The sequence below is a fragment of the Macrotis lagotis genome, chromosome 3, assembly GCF_037893015.1.
Source record: "Macrotis lagotis isolate mMagLag1 chromosome 3, bilby.v1.9.chrom.fasta, whole genome shotgun sequence".
Taxonomy (NCBI): Eukaryota; Metazoa; Chordata; class Mammalia; order Peramelemorphia; family Peramelidae; genus Macrotis; species Macrotis lagotis.
In genome coordinates this window covers 288,371,074-288,392,273 of record NC_133660.1, presented here as the reverse complement: position 1 = coordinate 288,392,273, position 21,200 = coordinate 288,371,074, and the positions used below count along the sequence as shown (strand labels likewise).

The following is a 21,200-nucleotide window of genomic DNA, read 5'->3' as shown; positions in this document are numbered from 1 at the left end:
TTTGTTCCCATTGTAAAGGGAATCTTCCTTTATCATCTAATTTAGGCTACACCAGAGGACTTGACTTTCAACCTGATTTGGGTTCCATTCTCTTTTGGTGGGGCAGCCAGGGAGCACAGGTCCTAGAAGGCCACCCCAAAAGAGAGAGTCCCCCCTAAGATGCAAAATCTCCAAAGAGGCACTTGGATCATGCCCAGGTCACCACCCCCTCCAATGGACTCTGGGAGAGAAGGTGGGAAGTGGCCTCTTTGATCTTCTATTCTCCTGTGGAACCCTGACCAGCTGGCCTGGTAAAAATTTAATCAGATATCCATGTGGTCTTCTCTTAAAACTCTTTCTAACTTTACTATCCCTTTCTTAATATGGTGTCACTTTCTTTAATAAATTTCTATTTTCTTTCCAAAATCTGCATTCCTCAGTCTAAGCTGCGATTCCTCACAGGGCAGTACTGAAACCAAGAAAAAAATCAGCTGCGACACTATAGTTGCTATTTTAGGATTTCTAAGAGGGACATGTCACACAGATCCCTGGAAAAAGAAATTCTTTGAAATTATCTAATCAGTAATGACTGGTTACACAAAAATTTGCTCCCCAAAGTTAAGCTTGCTAGTTGCAACATGGACTACTGTGTAGCAGTACCTGCAGACCTGGAGATCAACCCATGCAGCATGTTAGCTGGCTCCCCCAACATCCATCCGAAGCTTCAGGGCTCTACACTCTTCATGTCTCATATATGCCTCCAGCACCCTTCTGAGATCACCCATGGCAGTTTTATCATGCTGCTACAGGAAAGCATCACCTAACTCCTTACCTCTCCTTTTTTTTGGTAGTGGTAAGCAAATCTACTACCATTCTCAGAAAATGATGTCACTCAGTTGCTCTATGATTTCATCAACTATACCTGTGCCTTCTCAAACCAAAATACTCTACCCTGATGACCACTACCTTGTCTATGTGGGAATACAAGATCCTTTTTTTAAAAACTATTTTGCAAGGCAAATGGGTTTAAATGGTTTGCCCAAGGCCACACAGCTACGTAAGTATTAAGTGTCTGAAGCCTGATTTGAACTCAAGGTACTCCTGAATGCAGGGCCGCTGCTCTGTCCACTGCACCACCTAGCCACCCCTGGAATGCAAGATTCTAGAGGACACCCATGTGTTTTTGGTATGTTCATTCTTTTCTAAATTCTTGAGAATGATGATTGTAACAGTAGTAATAATTTTTTATGAGATTCATAAAATTCCCCTTGGAATCCATCAGATGTAAGGGTAAGCCCCTGCCTTGAGTGATTCCATTACAATCAATTCAAAATTCTGATAGATGTTTTCAGTCTTTTTAATTTGTTTGAGGGAATCTTATACTCTTCTTGTAGATTCATTGGTTTTAATCTATCCAATTATCATGTTTGGAGTTTTATTTTTTCAATTGGCTCTTTGTGTTTCCTTTTACAGTTGATTAATTTTACTCTTTGCTGATTTGCAGGTCCCTTTTATCAGTTGCTGGATTTTATGTTTTGAAGAGTTAATTCTTTTAACAATTAGCTATTTTGACATTTTTTTAGATTTTTGGCAAGGCGATGGTTTTAAGTGACTTGACGAACACCACACAACTAGATAATTATTAAGTGTCTGGGTCTGGATTTGGACTCAGATACTCCTGAATCCAGGACTGGTGCTCTATCCATTGTGCCACCTAGCCACCCCGAGTTATTTTTACTTTTAAAGGAGTTGATTTCTTTGTTCAATTTTCCATATTTTTTCTACATGACTCTCATTTCTTTTCTCCATTTTTCTTTTTCCTCTCTTCTTTTTACAAGGCAGTGGGGTTAAGCAATTTGCCCAAGATCATATGGCTAGATAATTTTTAAGTATCTGAACTCGATTTGAACTCAGATCCTCCTGACTCCAGGGCCAGTGCTCTATCCAATTCCTTACCTAGCTGCCCCTCTGATTTTGTTTTACATTTTTTTTTACGCTCTTCAGTGATCTTTTGGATTTGAGTCCAATTCATAGACTTCTTTTGAGACTAGCCCTGTGGGTTATTGTTCACTGTTTTCTTTTTCTGAGATGGCATAATAACTTTATATAGTAAACATCCTTTTAAGTTTTTCCTTCCTTTGATTGTCTGAGCTCTAAATCTTGGGTAGAGGGAGTCTAGACCCAATCTTTTTATGCTGAGCCTGGGTTCTTACCCCTGACTTGTCCTTGGTCACGCTGGACCCTATGCAGTCAAGATCTTGCCTTTGGAGATCTTTTATTGTTGGGAGCCAGGGTCTTTAAGCTGTTTTATACAGTCACAGCAAGAAGACTCAAGGCAGTCACACTGCCTGATAGAACAACATTTCTGTCTTCAATATATATATATAGGGATTTCATGCATACCAATATCTATAGGTTTATTATTGATTGCAATATTTATTCACCCTAATACTGGAATGACTATAAAGGAAGGATTTCAGAAAAATTCCTTGAATAAAATTGACTGTAAACTCTGTCTAAATTTAATAGGACTGCCTCTCCCTGAGGCATACAAAAGGCTTCAACATTATGAAATCTCTGGAAAACCCAGCACTGGGAATTCCAAGATGTCAGAATATATACAGGGAAAACAGATACAAGATGGGACAGATAGAATTCCAGGGAAATTAATAGTTTTGCCCCCCTTACCATACACAGGAATATATGAAAAAGATGGTGAGAAAATAGTTAGTACAGGTGACCGATATGTGATCTCCAGCAGCCTTAGTTTCATAGCAAAGAATAAAAAAGTCACAGAAACTGTGGCTTCTACCAACTAGGCCAGAAAGAAAATTTGGTTATTGTAAGAGGTAACGGATGGGTGGACAAGCATAAAGACCTTTACTACAGACTGAAAGAAAGTATATCAAAAAACATTACCTACACAAAAAATATAAAAAAATTTCCATTAAAAGAATTGCTTAATTAATAACCCTAAATGCATTAACAATTAACAATGTAGTAATAAATATGGTAACAGGCAGCTTGAGGTCATCGTGGTCCAAGTAGGGATAAGAAATTAATTAACTATATGATTATAACTTAAACTTGTAATCACATGATTAAAACTTGTAACCGTATGAACTCTATGATTGATGATGAAAATTGTACACTCTTGTAACCAAGGAAATTATCTCAGCCTGCTTGCTTGCTTGAAACATACATGATTCTGAAAATATAAAAATAAATCCAAGCAGCTGACAGTCAGTCAACCTACTCCTGCCTATACTCCCTTTTTGACTCAACTCATTTTGCCGACTCTATCCTTCCTGTCAGGTTCCAAGAACCCCATGGAGGCTGGACCCCCGCATATAATGATGCCAGACATTGATCCATATTAGTTATATTGTGAGAGAATAATCAAATCAAAATTGAGAAAACATGGAGAGGAAAAAACATAATACAAATTTTAAAAGTTGAAAGCAGTAAATTTTGAACTCTTTTTAAACTGCATAAATTGTTTGCTGAATATGCATGGTGATTTCCATCACAAGTCTTGTAGAATTTTCTTTTTTTATTATACTTCTGAAACGAGCAAGAACACGGTTGGTCATCACCCAGTATTACTGTTCGGCTGAACATTGTTCTTCTGATTCTGCTCACTTCACTCAACATCAGTTCATGCAGGTATTTCTAGGCTTCTCTGTTTCACAGGATTTCTTTTAAAACAATACTGTTCCATCACATTATTATACTGCAATTTGCTCAGTCATACCCCCCAAAATATGGATGATTTCTTTCATAACATGAATATTCTTGAATTGCTTTGCATGACTTCACACTTATTACCAAAATGGTTTGCTTTCTCAATGAAGGGACTTGGCATGGGCAGAAGGGAAAGAATTTGGAACCCGAAGATTTGGAAATGAAAACTAAAAAAAGCTGTTTACACGAATTGCAGGAAAAATAAAATATTGAATAAATATTTACTAAATAAAACCAAGTCATCAAAATTCTTTACAAATAAAAAGAAGAATTAGAAGCCTATTTGGACAGAATATAATTTGTTTCAACAATAGTGTAATAGAGGACAGAATCTCTTTGAGGGAATCGATTGTTTTCCTCTTTTTGTATTTCCTTTTATGAAATCTGTGCCTGGAATTGCTAGGTAAATGAAAACCAAGTCTCTAACTCTGAACCAGAAGAGATAATAAAGATGTTTTGTTTTTAAATAACATTTTGGAAGAATATGAGTGACAGTATTGGGCTCTCTTACCTGTGCAATTTTATAAAGTTTTCGAATGGTGGCCATGGAAGTGGCCAGTCTAGCGGCCTTGCGTCCAAGACAGCCACTGCATTGGCCTGCTCGCCACAATGAGAGTTAAGGATGACTGAATCTTGCCCTGCCATCCGTATTGTGGAGCTTTCCACAGCTAGGTGATCGTTGTGGAAGTTACTGACCACCTGGTATCCCAAGGTTGTGTTGCTCAGCAAATGAGGGTCCATGTGGATCTCATTCACAGCAAATAGGAAAGCAAACAAAGGTTGATAATGTTGGAAAAGAAACACAAAATGAGAGGAAACTGTAACAAAACAAAAAATACAAAGAACAATGAAACAGGCTATATTCTATATGCATGGACACAACAATGTGTAGTACATTAAATTTAATATGGAGTCAGGAACTCCTGGTTAAAAAGTTACCCCAAACATTCCCCAAAAGTGTTGGCCGGGCAAATCATTTCACCACCATGAGCATCACTGTCTCCATCTGTAAAATGAAACACTAAACTGCTTCAAAGATCTTATTAAAACTACATACCTATTTAAAAATTTTATTATCACATTTTGTGCATTAGAATATGACTAGGACTCTCATTATTCAGATGAGGGATTATTTGGATAAATGATTATTTCTAACATGGGCAGTATTACAATAATATGAATAAAAAGAATTCATGACACCATTCATTTGTCATTTGGTAATCTCTAGCTTATGGCCTGCACAGTCTTCTGCTTTTTCAAGTCATGAAAATTACCCTAGAATTAATATTACCTAGACAGAAAATGATTGCAAATTCCATGCAATTTAAGAATCTTTCATTGGTCTGATTAATGTGGCAATCTTGGACATTGTAAACTTTAGATTATCTGATATTTTAGTTTTACTTAAATATCCTGTTTCCAATTATCGTTCTTAAATATGGTGTGGCTTAACAATGTGCTCCTAAAGTCAATCAACCAATCAGACAAAATGATAACTAACTCCTTGGGTGAAATTCTGCTCTAATTGGAGGATTCTGAATTCATTATCTTTTATGATGTCCAAGATAGGTAAGTTTAGTTTATTTCCACAAATTGTGCCATAAAGTCACAGAAGCTCCCCTTATGCAAAGCTCCTCAGAGGAGAGCATTCATAAGTGAACTAGAGAAATTTTTCTTCAGGTATGCATACAATAAGAAATATGTCCTCCCGAATTTGGAAACAGTAATTGATTCTTAACTCAGTCTATACTGCAAGTCTAATTAAAATACAACTGAACTGGCAGGGCAACCACTAAAAAATATGGATGACTATTTCATTAATCAGACAAAGAAAAAAATGACTTACTCTATGTTTGGATATTTCACCATAGGAAAATATTTGAAGTCTTCCTTTTGAACTTTATCCTCTGTCTTCTTCAGCAAGGAGAAGAAACCTCCTAAGATGAGGTCTCCTTCTTTTCTATATGTTGGATTGTAAGCTCTTGCTATTTGACATGGACTTTTCCCCAACTGATACTCAAAATGTACTGGAGGCAAAAGTAGGATCATACATAATCTTGTGAGCGAGACCCTTAGGTTATCCAGGCCCATGTCCAATATACTGAATTTCTAATAAGCCAAAGAATAGGATAGTGTAAGGTGATTGGGCATCAATGTCCATCTTTGCTAAGGAATTTTCTTTCATAAAAGATGCTCAAGTTTCAAACAGTCCCTCTTGTGGAAACAGAATGTGAAGCAATACAGCAGACCTCTGTTTAGTACAAAGGCAAAAGCTAAAAAGAACGGGGATTATTTATGGAAAACTTTTCACTTTGGTTATTATTCTTGTTGTTCCCTGTGGATGGAAAAGGAGAGGCCCGGCATCTTCATGTCTCTTGTGTGTAAGTGAAAAATATTTTGAGTCAGGGACTTTCCTGTTCAGCAAGTCTACACCTGCATTCTTCTTCAGAACTTCAAAAACACAGATAAAAAATTATGTCTGTTAAACACCTTCCCTACCTTTAATTTCTGTTGGCTTCATACCTGGATTCTCAGTTGTCCACAAGACTCTCTGATCTACATTGAAGTACGTTTCATTGACCTTGACCTTGTACTATATTACTACTTAAGTTCTCCCTATAATAAATCTGTGAAGTGGTTGAGGGGAAAAGACCTAGGCCCACGAGTATGCATAATGAAAAGAATTTTTTCTGGTCTTGATGACATTTAGCTTGGTGATTAGATGGGCACATTAAACCATTTCCATCTGAATGAATTGTAATAATAATATTTATAATAATAATAATCATCATCATCATTATAATCCAAAGAGAATTCTCAATAAATTATTTAGCTTGCTAAATCACATTTTTCACACTCTACCTCTAACCTCATTACCGTAAATCTTATCGTCAGAAAGGCAGTCATAGGTTTGAGAGAAATTTTAAATAATAGCATGTCATACTATCACTGCACAAATTTAGTTGGAGTGCATTCACAATCTCCTTTCTCAAAGTTGACATAGAGTTAAATAATTTATCATTCTTAAACATGCTTCAGGCTCTTGCCGCACGGCCTTGGGACCGGCCGGTCGTGCTTCTGGAGAAGGCGCCGAGGCCCAGAGGGTTAAAGTGACATGGCCAAACGCAGCCATTAAGTAGTCCCTGACCCTACCAGCAGTCGAATAAACTTCCTGTTTTATCCCAGATTTAGTGTAGCCATGTCTCGTGGTCCCAAGAAACAGCTGAAACGTATAGCAGCTCCAAAGCACTGGATGCTGGATAAGTTAACAGGAGTATTTGCTCCAAGACCATCTACAGGTCCCCACAAGTTGAGAGAATGTCTCCCCCTCATCATCTTCCTGAGAAACAGGCTCAAGTATGCCCTTACTGGAGATGCAGCGATTCATCAAGATTGATGGCAAGGTCCGCACTGATATCACATATCCTGCTGCTTTTATAGATGTCATTAGCATTGAGAAGACAGGGGAACATTTCCGTTTGGTATTTGACACAAAGGGACGCTTTGCTGTTCATCATATCACAGCTGAGGAGGCTAAATATAAGTTATGCACAGTGAGAAAAATCTTTGTGGGTACAAAGGGTATTCCCCATCTGGTGACCCATGATGCCCGTACTATCCGTTATCCAGAGCCCCTCATCAAAGTGAATGATACAGTTGAGATTGATTTAGAAGCTGGCAAAATCACTGATTTCATTAAGTTTGATACTGGAAACCTATGTATGGTGACCGGTGGAGCCAACTTGGGTCGAATTGGTGTGATTACAAATAGGGAGAAACATCCTGGCTCTTTTGATGTTGTTCATGTAAAAGATGCCAATGGCAATAGTTTTGCCACTAGGCTTTCAAACATTTTTGTTATTGGCAAAGGTAATAAGCCTTGGATCTCTCTTCCCAGAGGAAAGGGTATCTATCTTACAATTGCTGAGGAGAGAGATAAGAGATTGGCAGCTAAGCAGAGCAATGGCTAAATGATTGTAAATCATGAGAGAATTTGTAGGTTTTCAATGTTTTTAAATTCAGTTTTTAAAATGATTATCCTACAAATACACAAATTATGCCAAAAAACTAAGAATCTTAAACAGCTCATTTTTATAAAGCAATATTGAACAAGCCATAATGCTTTTTTCTTCTTTCCTTGAATTAGAGTACTTTGTGTATGACTGTTGCAGAAAATGACGTGGAAGATGTACCTCTATTGGTTTTGCTTAACTTGTTACATGTGAAGTCTCACTGTGATTGGAGGATGGCTTGAGGAATATTGCAAAATGGCTGATGTTAAAACAAAAGATATTAATAAAACTTAAAGAAAAAAACATGCTTCAGGTACAGAAATTATATCAGTGATTACAGTGACATTTACACTTGTCTCACCATAATAAATCAGTGGACTCCACACTGTGGACTTTCCCTTAATAATTTGTGATCACAACCCTGATTAATCTATCGTGGGGTTCCCAGGTGTCTGTGTTCCCATCAATTTTCCAATGGGAGATAATCCCTTGTCACTTAGCTCTTCTGGAATTTTTCCCAACATCACAGAAAGAATAAATGGATCTAGAAAGTATTTCAAAAGTTGCCATTACCAGTTTATTTAGGTTTCTTTTTATTTTAATACAAAGTTTATTTTATTTTTCCAATTACCTGCAAAAGTAAGTTTTTTTTTTAACATTCAACACTTTGCAATTTATAAGTTCTTGGTTTTTCCTTCTACCTTCCCTTCACTCCCTTTCCCCATGACAGTGAACAGTCTGGTAAAAATAGAACATGTTCAGTTGTGTTCAATATATTTCCACATGAATCGTGTTGTAGGAGACGAATTACAACTATGGAGAAAGGAAAAAAAAACATTAAAAAGTATAATAGTAGTCCTTCATTCTCAAAAAAATCCATGATGTCATTGATGTAAAACCATGACAAGCTCATGAATTGGATTTCAGCGAGAGGGTGCTGTACTAATTCACCAACCTCACTTTCTCCTCCAGAACCATCTGGTCCAGAGCTCAGATATGAATCAGGATGAATGGATGTATCCCTGGATGGTTTTCCCAAAGGTTACATAATGCATAAGTGAGGTCAAATTCAAAATTCAGTCCTGCTGAGTCCAATGTCAGTGCTCTAACCACACTACCCAGAGAAAACATAAAAGAAGCATTAAAAAGTGAATATAGTATGCATCACTCTGCCATTCAGATCCCATAGTTTAGTTTTCCCTCCTTTGCATGTGAACCTACTGAGAGGAGCTGTATCCAATTTGGTTGATCATCTCACAATGTTGTTGGTAATGTATACAATCTTTTCTTGGTTTTGCTCCATTCACTCATATATACTCTGATTGTCTCCCTCACCTTCTGCTTCCTCTTCACCATGCACTTCATTCTGGATATCACTACTGGTCTCCTGAAAAATGCACATTTGCAGTTGTGTTTCCAATGTCCATTGAATCCGTTTTAACTAAAAACATGTTTGTGGTTCCAATTGTCAGTCATATAGCAAGGGAGGAGACTCAAGAAGTGTCTGGACTGCACAGTATCTTATTCTCCAGTTTTTGTTTGTTATTTAGTCCAAATGTGTCTATGTGGCAAATACCTTGGGGCATACCCACTACTCCTTGAGAAGGATATATACTTTGACCCTAGTGTCCTTGTCATTCACTGTAATAAGAGCTCTATCCTTACCTTCTTATTGTGACCTAAGCTATATAAACTTGCAGCTTTCAGGAGCTTCATACTGGTTTTCTTGAGCAGGAACATACCAGACACTTTCAGCAAAGCCAAGATCCTATCTTCAATATACTGTTATTCTGCAGTAATTGGATAGACTTTCTGGCCATATATCAGAGCACCATGGGTACAACCATGGTAGTCATGGAAGTCTATTAATTTTGACCTACAGGGCTGGGTTTCTCACTTGCTTCCATGCTCAGGCAGAAATAACCTGGGGATTCTGAAAATCCTTGAGGAATCATATCTTCTCAAGTTATTTCTCTTTGTTCACAACGAAGAAGATCCTGGGCCTTAATAAAATTGTACTATTGTTCTCTTCTATCTTTGTTCTTTTTCTTTTTTTCTCTCATTCTCTGTTAGCCTTTTGCCAGTGTCAGAGAGAAATATTCTTTTTTATTTATAAAATAACAGTATAATTATAATACATATGTATATTTATAATATAATAATGTATTTACATATAAAATATAATAAATTCATATATTATATATTATATTACATTTATATTCATATTATATATTATAATAATATATTTATAATTTCCTTTATACGGTTATATACAATTTAATTGTGTCGCCTAACATGAGTTTTGTTCGTTTTCTTTTTTCCTTAGCCTTTTCATTTACCCTTTAAAAAACTATTTTATTTTTTTTTCATCCACATGTATATTCTTCAGTTACAAAATTCCCTTTTACCCTCCCTTCCCACCCCCACCCCCTCCACTCAACAGTGAACAGTTAGGTCAGCATCGTACATACATATATTTGATAAACATTTTTACCTTTTGATTGCAATTGTTTTGAGAAATTAAGATGAAGATAAAGAGATGCATAAGAGATAATTTTTATAAAGTGTTCATAAGGTTCTGAATTATTTGGGTGGTTATTTTGTTGGGGTTTTTTTGGTTGTTTATCTTTCTCTGGATGGGGATAACATTGTCTATAACAGGTCTAATCAGTTTGTCCTACTTCCCAGAACTGCAGAGAGGATCTGCTTCCATCAATGGGGCTCATCTCACACTGCCGTTATTTTATTTTCTGTTTTTTTTAATTTATTTATTAATTTTAATCCATATAGACCGGCATTTGTCCAAGTTAAAAATTTCCCTCCACCCTCCCTTCGCTCTCCCCTCCCTGGGGAAGAGTCATGTTAGGATTTTACATATATATTTTGTTAAACATGTTTACAAATTAGTCACTTTGGAGATAAGGAATTAGGATTAAGGGAAAGTGATTCACAAGAGATAATTTTTATAGAGTTCATCAGCCTTCGAAGGTTTTTTTTCCTCTCTGTTTTGTTTTGTTTTGTTTTTCTCCTTCTGTCTAGGCATAATATAGTCCATAAGTAGTCAAACACAGTTGTCCTAGCTCTCTTGACTGCTGAGAGGAGCTGTGTCCATCCACATTATTGATCTCATAATGTGGTTTTCTTGGTTTTCTTTTGTTCTGCTGCCTTAGCTCAACATCAGGTCCTGTAAATCATTTCATGCTTCTCTAGAGCCTGACCCTTTATGGTTTCTTATACAATAATAGTATTCCATAGTATTCACATTCCATAACTGTTAGAGATTGCCCAACTGATGGGCACAATGTTTTTATTAATGTGAACATTGCTTTCTTGGTTCTGCTCCCTTCACTCAGCATCAGATCCTATAAATAATTCCATGCTTCTCTTGAGGCAATTATTTATGGCTTCTTATAGAACAATGATAGTCGATAGTATTCATATGGCATAACTTGTTTATCCGCTCTCCGATTGATGGATATACCCTCAACTTCCAATTCTTTGCCACTACAAAAAGAGCTACTAAGGAATATTTTGAAGCATATAGGAGTTTTCACATTTTTTAAGATTTCTTCTGGATATGGAAGAGAGACATCTTCTATACAAAAATATTAAAAAGGGCCATCAATTCGAAATTCTGCTAAGCTCTATAAAGAGGAAATGGATGGAAAGTGTAGTTCTCTGAAAAAAGGAACTATTTTGCATCCTGGTGTCATCCTTTATCAATTGCATGTCCTCTGAACAATAATTGACTTATCAAATACTAATATTATTAAATGATACCAAGAGGAAGACAATAATTTGTTAGGGACAGCTAGATGTCACAGCGGACAGAGTACCAGACCTAACATCAAAAAGACCTGAATTCAAATCTGACCCTAGATGCAACTAGAATTAGCTGAAACAAGTAAATTAACCCAGATTTCCTCTATTTCCTCATTTGTAAAATTAACTGGAGAAAGATATGACAAATCACTGTAGAATCTTCCGTACGAAAACTCAAAATAGGGTGAGAAAACTTGGACACAATGAAAATTTTTTCAAGTAAGGGTCCCTGGAGAGGCGATATTTGAAAATGGAAAGAATCCATAATTGAAGTTATTGAGTCAGTGTTTAAATTTTACTTCTGTATATGTGATTTCTGCTTCTCTCCGTAAAAAGAAACATTTGGGCCAGAGGATCACAAATATTCATTCCAATTTGAATTCCTTTCCCAAACTCTTTACTGAATATTTTAAAATATTTGGTGATTGATTGGTGGAGTCAAAGATCTCTGAACATCTTACAATCTAAAGAATCATTTGGGATAATTAATTAATCAAAACTTTCCAAATTTCTCTTCATTCCTCTCTGAAATCTGATTATTGGAAAGGTGCTAAACTTTCTCTACTGCTGGTACTTTGAATCAAGAACAAAAGAAGAAGTAATACAGAAGCAGAACTTTGCGGGGTTCTGTTATAAGATTTATGTCTTAAAGATATTTAACACTTCCTATTTTCTTTCAAGAAGTTGTGGAAGTATGTAATGTACTTTTGTTCCTCAGAGCATCTTAGGATTTCATGCAGAAAATGGGGATTGTAAAATAGCTAGAAATTATGTTTAGGAACCTGACTTTTAAGTTTACTATCTCATCCACTAAGATTTGCTAAATGTGCATCTTTAGATAGCTTTTGGTTCAATATTTTTTCCTTAATGAAAAGATTGAATTGAGTCTGATGACTTTTGTTTAATGTGTGTCCTCCTACCCAAGACACTTCCCTTCCCACAAAGAAAGATGAGAAAAAAAGAGCTTTTGGATTTTTGCTATGAGATATGGTAGGACACTGAACAGAAGATTTTCATTTAGTAGCTGTAAGGCTAGGATGAAAATGGGAGCCAGAGAAGGAAGGGAGAGTATTCACTGGGGATGAAAAGTCAACAAAGTAAACCCGTCAGTCATCAATCCAACTGGAAAAAAGGCTGAGGCAATGGAGAACTTTTCACCATTAGAATTTCCAAAGCTCAGCAGCTGTGGAGAATCTTTTACTTATTTTTACTACCTCCATCCAATTATATATAAATCTTGATGCTTGGGTTATTATGTGATTGCAGATCTAATTCAAGTTCTGTAATGAAAAATGGCAATATGTTTTAGAATTGCTTTTTTCATATATATATATATATATATTAAACAGCTGTTGAAAATTTACAAGAAAATCTATAAGAAGGGAAAATCAGTAAAAACGTAATCATTTATTAAATGTGTTTAATAAATTTGAGGAAGATGGATTACATGTTAAGAACGGGGATAAAAATCATGTTTGCCCTTCATTTTTCAAGAAGCCATTAGGGAGTTGATGTCATGACAAGGATGAGAATTGGATTTGGTGTAAAGGGGGTTTTACTAAATCATTAATCTCACTTTCTACTTCAGAGCCACCTTCATTTCGTAGCCATATAAGAATCATGATGACTGGAGACTGCATAGGATGTAGGCAATCAGTGTTAAGTGACTTGCCCAAAGCTTCTAAGTGTCTGAGGCCACATTTGAATTCAGGTCCTCCTGAATTCAAACCTGCACTCTCCCCACTGTGCCATCTGGCTTCCCCGGAGTAGTGATAACCAATATGTCAAATATGCTCAGCACGATATCATATGCATAACCTATGTCAGATAATTTGCTATCATGGAAAGGGGAAAACAAAGGGAAAGAGGTAGAAAACTGTCAAACTCAAAAGCTTAGCAAAAGATGTATGTTGAAATATATCTTTGCATTGTAACTGAAAAAATGAAAAACATTAAAATAAAAAATAAATAAAATTTTAGTTATGGCTTCTGATGCTGTTGATGATGAATGTTTATTGCAGGTAAATTATTTAACCTTGATGTTAGCCTAGTGATAGTAACATTCCGAGTGAAGGGTTTGAGTGAATTCCAAATAAACTAGGATGGGTATGTTATGACATCCTGTTACTTATCCTTCTCAAAACTACAACTCTCGTCCTGATCACATGATTTCACTAATGAGGTAATAGATTATAAAAATGAGACTTATCAACTGAAATATATTGAGAGCTCTATTTTGATTCCTAATATTCAGTTACCTATACTATAGTGTGTACATTTATTCACTAAACTTAATATCATCGAGGCCAGAAAAGTATAAATCTCATTCCACTCTGAGGACTTATGGGCCTTAACACTACCATTTACCCAATCTACTTTGGTCACATGACACTGTGCTCTGACTGATGCAACATCTGGAAATTTTGAGCCACTAGTTATACATGTCTTCTTTTCTTTGTGAAGTCAGAAAGTAAAGTTCTCAAGGAAGACTAAATTTCATCCTTTCTTGAATTCTGTAGCAATACGATAATTGTCTAATTTTCTTTTTCTGATTACTGAAATAATCATCCATATTTCTTATTAACAAGTTTGTCAGTAGATTTATGTTTTATTTATTCTCACTGAATGGACCTAGTTCATAATCTGGTATTGTAATCAAATCAGGGAGGCAATATTTCTTCTTGTACTCATACCTAATGAAAAATTTCTTTATACTACAAACTGGGGGAAGATATTAAAGATGATGTTCTTAGGTACCAGAAGAGAAAATGATTTCAGAATCCTCCACTGAGTCCAAAGTTTTACCTAATCTAAAGTTTTAAACCTCATTTGTCTGATGGTGTTTGCAGCAGAAAATGACAAAATGTTTATGATTGCTTAAATCCATTGATAGGTTTTAGGAGCACTTTGATGAATTCACTCCATATTAGAGTTCTATAATTATAAACATACCATTGAAATATGTCTAAAATCTCAATAATATGAGCTTTAAAATGTCCAAAAGTACCAGGAAAATATTACCAGTGAAAGCTTCTTTTATTGCATGGAACTTTCAATTCTTTTATCTTTAGGAAAAATAAACTCCACTATCAAAATTATCAAATGACAAATTAATAAAATGATGAATTGTTTCATATACTATCATTACAATACTGGTTATCTTTCAGATAATCATTTAGGCAAATAAACCCAATAATTAATGAGACTTCACCTTTTGAAAGGGTAGAGAATAGTATTCAGTACAACCTGTTTAATTCTCGTTATTATCTCAATCTTTTTTGCTCTACTCTCTTGCCTTTGCTAAATTATTACTTCTTAAACCTCTGGAACTTTGTCCTTAGGGCCCAACAGTTAGTTATTCTGTATTTATTAAGTGACTACTGTGCTCATATGCTGCCTTATTCATCATGTCAAGATCTAAAATGAATCAAACCTCATAAGAGGAGGGAACAGGTGTCTTTAATGAAGATAACAGGATCACTAGCCCCAGCTGTGGTGCACCAAAATCTTAGTACCTAGATATCTGACAAGAAAACTGAGAAAAAATTTAAACTACATTTTATGCTTGAACTTTTCTATATTTTCAAGAGGTCAAAAACCGAGGGCTTATATGGGAAGTGAGCCCTCCTCACAAGAAAGCAACTGCCTCAGCAGTATGAACAGGAAACCCCATCTCACTCTGGATGCCCTAAATCCATATGCAAGCCCACAGGAGAGTTATTAGCTGTGATAAAATTAAGTTGGGTAGAGTTTTAGAGTGGAGAATCAAGGTGCTCTCACCTCAACCTAATTGACAGTAAGAGTCTCAAGTGAAGGAATGTAAGGAGATTCTGAGAACTCTGATATTACTATGGTCATTGGGGGAGTGTGTTTTTTTTTTATATGAGCATAACTTTTTGACAGAGAAAGGTACAGTATATCTGACATAAATGATATTTATTTCAATGCCATGGAAGAATTTTTGATCCTGTAGATTTAGAAAAGAATTGACTTTTCAGGAAATATAAGCTTTCTTTTTAAGCATCTCCAGGGTATTCCTATCTGGCCTCAGAAGGATCACATAGCACTTGGGAGCAAAGATGAAGGCGAGAATCCCAGCACTGGAGGCCAAGATGGAGAAGATCTCCACGGCCACCATGGCCTTGCCCTTGGTGCTCTGATATGTGGGCAGAAAGGAGATCCAGACACTACAGAATACAAGCATGCTGAATGTGAGGAACTTGGCTTCGTTGAAAGTATCTGGCAGATTCCTGGCCAAGAAAGCTAGGGTGAAGCTCCCTAAGGCCAGCAGGGCCATGTAGCCCAGCACACAGTAGAAGGCAAGGATGGAGCCCTCATTACACTGAATGATGATGAAGCCAGGCTCAGAGTGATTGTCCATCTCAAGGAATGGGGGATATGTCCCAAGCCAGATGACACAAAGACATATTTGGATTAGAGAACATATAACAATGAGAGAATAAGATGCTTTGGGGCTCAACCACCTCTGGAGCATGCTCCGTGGCTGTGTGGCCCTAAAAGCCAGAACCACCGTGATCGTTTTAGCTAAAATGGAGGCTATGGCCACTGTAAAAACAACTGCAAATGTGGTTTGTCTCAGGAGACATGTGGCAGAGTTGGGATGGCCAATGAAGAGCAAGGAGCAGAGGAAGCAGAGGATGAGGGAGATGAGCAGAATGTAGCTGAGACTGCGGTTATTGGCCTTGACTATGGGGGTGTCCCTGTGCTTCACAAAGACTCCCAGGAGCAGAGCAGTGAGCAGAGAGAAGCAGAGAGCTGCCCAGGCCAGAGTCATGCCCAGAGGTTCTTCATAGGCCAGAAAAGTCACAGTCTTGTCAAGGCATCTATCCTTCTCCTTACTTGGGTACTGATGTTCAGGGCACTGCAGACACTGCTCTGCATCTGCATCCAAAAGTAAAACAAAAAAATCTCAGTAAATCCCATGTTGATCAGCTTTCCTTCTTCAGTAAGGCACACTGTTAGACCTTGCACATTGAGCTCAGACTCATTTTCTGTTCAATGTTCTGTGTCACAAGGACAAGAAATTTAGAGGATGTAAAAGACAATCACATATTTCAGTATCTGCATATCTTCACATTTGAATGCAATAATTTGGGTAGCATATTGATTGCCTTTCAAATATTTGACAAACAAAAATTTAACTATCCATAAGTCTTTCCAATAGTAAGTCTCTTACAATGATCACTTGGGTGACACATTTTAGAATAAAACATTTTCTTGCAGTTTATTGGATGGAGGGGCTGTTGGCTACATTGTCAGTCCTTTACTTTAGGAAGATTACTTTGACAGTTAAGTGAAGTATTGTGTGTAGTAATACCACTTGTGGAAACTGGAATACAGATCTTTAAATTTACCTTGAAATAACTGTAATTCTAATACTAATAATGCTAATTTACCTGGTGTGGTTATGCGTGCCTACAGACCCAGCAACTGAGGTAAAGTCAAGCTAGTGGATCTCTTGCACTTCTAAACGATGATGGGATTAAACTAATCAGGTGTCAGCATCAAGTTTGTAATTCAGAAACTGAGATCTTAGAAGTTGAGAACCCACTGAGTATTTATTTTTCAGTAATTTAACATTTTATTTTTTCCAATAATATACAATTGTAGTATCTACCTATCATTTTTGTAAAGTTTTGAATTTTACAATATCCCCCACCACCATGCCTTCCTTCCCCCCTCATAGAAGGCAGTCTGTTAGTCTTTACATTGTTTCCATGTTATGCATTGATGGAAATTAAATGTGTTCTAAGTGTAAACATAACCCTCCCCGAAAATAAAGATGAGAAACCTCTAGAATAGAGAGAGAGAAAAAAAATGTACTTTAGTTTGTGCTCAGATTCTAATGTCTCTGACCCTGGAGTGATTTGCCTTTATCATTAGGCCACCAGAAAAGCTGCTTCAATATTTTTCCCACACTTGCTATTACTAGCTGTACCTCCACTCTATTCCTCCCCACTCTCATTTATTCTGTTCTCTCTTGCCTTTCATCCTGGCCCTGTCCAAAAATGTGTTGGATCTGAGTACCCTCTCCATCCATCTTCTCTCTCTTCTATCACATATTCCCCACTTCCCTACCCCAATTTCCCCTTATCCCAGCCCTTTCTTCTCATTTCTCTCTAGGGTAACATAGATTTACTCACCTTATTAAGTGTGTATGTTATTTCCTCTTTGAGCCATTTGTCATGAGAATGAAGGCTCACTCAATCCCCTCACCTTGCCCCATTCCACTCCATTGAAAAAGCTTTTTCTTGACCCTTATGTGAAATTTATTAGCTTCTTCTTCATCTCCTTTCCCTTCCTCCCAGTACTTTCCTTTATTACCCATTGACTCACTCTTTTTTACTATAGGATACCATTAGATCCTTCTCCTTCCTATGTCCTGTCTATATATGACCCTTCCAGCAGCTCTTATAAATGTGAAAGTTCATATGAGTTAACTATCTTCTTCCAATGCAGGAATACAAACAGTTCAATATCATTAAGTTCCTCATAGTTGGTCCTTCTCATGCGCTCCCTCTATGGTTCACCAGATTCCTGAACTTGGAGATCAAACTTTCTGTTCAGCTCTAGTTGTTTCAATAGGAAAGCTTCAAAGCCCCCTGTTTCATTGAAAATCCATCTTTTACCCCTGAAAGACCATGTTCAGTTTTGTTGGGTAGTTGATACTCAGTTGTAAGCCAAGATCTTTTGCCTTCTGGAATATCATTTTCCAATTCCTATGAGCCCTTAATGTAGATGCTGCCAGATCCTGTGTAATCCTGACTATGGAACCATGGTAGTTGAAATGTTTGTTTCTGGCAGCATTTAGTATTTTCTCTTTGACTTGGGAGCTTTGGAATTTGGCTACAATATTCTTGGAAGTTTTTCTTTTGGGCTCTCTTTCAGGAGGTGACTGGTAAATTCCCCCAATTTCTATTTATTCCTCTCCTTCTACGATCTTAGAGCAATTTTACTGTATTATTTCTTTTTTTTCTATTTTATTAGGTTTTTTGCAAGTCAATGGGGGGTCAAGTGGCTTGCCCAAGGCCACACAGCTAGGTAATTATTAAGTGTCTGAGGCCAGATTTGAACTCAGGTATTCCTGACTCCAGGACCAGTGTTGTATCTATTGTGCCACCGAGCCAGCCCTGTATTATTTTTTGAAAACTAAAATCTAGGCTCTTTAACTGGTCATGACTTTCAGGTAGTCCAATAATTTTTAAATTATTTCTTCTCAATCTGTTTTTGAGTTCCATTGCTTTTCCAGTAGATATTTCACATTTTATTCTAATTTTTAGCTCTTTTGTAAGAGTTTTATTTCTTCCCGATTTCTTACAAAGTCATCAGCTTCTTTTGCTTGCATTCTGCATTTGAAGGAGTTATTTTCTTCAGAGAGTTTTTTATCTCCTTTTCCATGTGGCCAATTCTGCGTTATAAGGAATTCTTCTCATTTGCCTTTAGTTTTGCTTGTTTTTCCATTTGGTCGAAACTGACTTTTAATTTATTCTTTTCTTCAGGATTTTTTTTTTGTATTACCAAGCTGTTGACTTGGTTTTCATGATCCATCTGAATTGCTCTCATTTCGCCTCCCAATTTGACTTCTACCTAACTTAATTGCTTTTCAAAGTCTGTTTTTGAGCTCATTCATAGGCTGAGACCATTTTCTATTTCTCTTGGAGGTTTTAGATATGGAAGCTTCAATTGGGTCATCATCTGAGTATGTGTTTTGATCTTCCAAGGGACTAAAGTAATTCTCTAGATTTGGATTCTTCTTTTTCTGTTGTTTATTTATTTCCTCAGCCCAAGACAGCACTTTGAGGGCTTTGGGTTTTTTCCTCATTGGGAGGAACAGCTCACTGGGACCTTTATTCTTGCAAGGTCTTATGCTCTGTTGCCTGTGCTTTGATATGTAGATCACTACCTTACTTCCCTCTGTCCTGGAGCTGTAAGGGGTTGTCTTGCTTGGCAACTTACTGTGGAAGCCCAAACTACAACCTGGATCAGAGTGAAGGCAAACAGCAGAGTCCTATCCCGAGGGGGAGCAGAGAAATTTCTGCAGACTTCCCTGATCCCCTTACCATCTCTTGGGGTGCCGACTGCTTTTTCTATATTCTCATTGCTGCTTCTACTGCTGGTGCTCCTCACTCCACACTCATTCTGGTGTAGAAGAGTTCTCTCATCTCCTCTTCAAGCTGTTGCCTGTGATCTCTGGGCTGGCCTGGGCTGGGCTGGGCTGGGCTGCACTGCAGCTGTGGCTTTTTTTCCAACCCAGGTCCTGGTGAAACACACCTTTCCCGCAGAACCTGTAAGTTAACTTTTACTGAGAAAATGTATCACTCAATCTTTCTGTGGGTTTTGCCCATCTAAATTTTGGCTAGAGTCATCATTTGCTGGCTTTTCGAGTTTTGGGGGAAAGAAGTTCCTGGGAAATGCTGCTTTTAAGCCGACATCTTGGCTCCGTTCCCAATTTCTTTATTTAAAAGAGACGTGACACACTGACAATCATAATTCTATTCTTTTCCTTGAATTAATAATACTTATATGAAGAACTATTTCATGTGTCTCTTTTAATGTAACCTCAGTACTAAAAATTCTTGTAGTTTTATGGTACATATTTCAGTTTATAGAATTCAAACAATTGTCAAATATTGTATGTTCCATTATATATTGACAGTTTTTTAATTCAAAAAATATTTTGTTCACAAATCACAATGATTTTCTAAGTTTCACAAAAGAGTTACTGGGGATTTCAAACCTTTCTTCATATTTGCAGCTCTTTAGTGTTATAATGTTATTGAGTATTTATGCATAACTTCAACTTCAGGGATGATTAGATTTTTTTTCATAGGAGCAGTTTCCTTTTATTATTTGTTTGACTATTAATAAATTTCAAAATTTTTATTTTTAATTATATTTATGTTTAATACATTGGACCAAAAACTGAAACATAAGAAATTACTAGTTAAATGTAGTAGGAAAAATGTTTCTCTGAGTTATTTAATAAATAACACTTAATCAGATGCCATTGGGATAATTCTCTTCTCATGGAGACTATGAGAAGATCAACTAAATCTCTAAAATGATTCAATATCAGATGTAAATATTGTAATAATTGTAAAGGAATCACTCAAGGAAGGGACTACTACTGCAACATCAATTAGAACCAATACCACAATACTATTATCAAGAATTTAGAAAGGAATAAAAAAAGACAAAGGCTGTACTCAAGAATCTTGCATTTCAACAAAGGAAGAAAATATAGGAAAAGTAGTTTTCATCAGGGTTGACTTTTTTGGTCTGGGAAGGTACAGAATTATTAGTATTATGTTAGGATTATATAGAGTAACTGATTTTTATCACTGTCTGGGAAGGGTAGTTGATTTACTTACTACTCCTGAAAAAAAGCTTGTAAGGAGAAGGAACATATTGGGTGACTCCACCACGTGGCAGCATGAGAAAACAGCCAATGTGTCCATGGGAAGTCCATTGCAGGAATAAATAGAAATCACAACAATTTTAGAATTCCAAAGGGAATGAACTGAGGGACTCAGAAGCCAACCTATATACTTCATGTGTTGGGACCCAGGGCAGCAGGAAATGCCCCACAATAGTCCTTGTTGAAACTACAAGCTTAGTTTG

General features: G+C 36.6%; 1 protein-coding gene and 1 pseudogene across 1 annotated transcript in view; one reads left to right on the top strand and one right to left on the bottom strand.

Moving 5' to 3' along the window:
• Positions 1 to 6,922: 6,922 nt before the first annotated feature.
• LOC141516649 (small ribosomal subunit protein eS4-like) lies at positions 6,923 to 7,694 on the top strand (annotated as a pseudogene).
• Positions 7,695 to 14,786: 7,092 nt separating this feature from the next.
• Positions 14,787 to 21,200, bottom strand: part of LOC141518974 (vomeronasal type-2 receptor 26-like) — a 30,707-nt gene continuing 24,293 nt past the window's right edge. Inside the window, exon 6 of the mRNA XM_074231397.1 lies at positions 14,787 to 16,460. Coding sequence (XP_074087498.1) covers positions 15,553 to 16,460 — 908 coding nt within the window. The 3' untranslated portion in view covers positions 14,787 to 15,552. The remainder of the gene's footprint in view (positions 16,461 to 21,200) is intronic.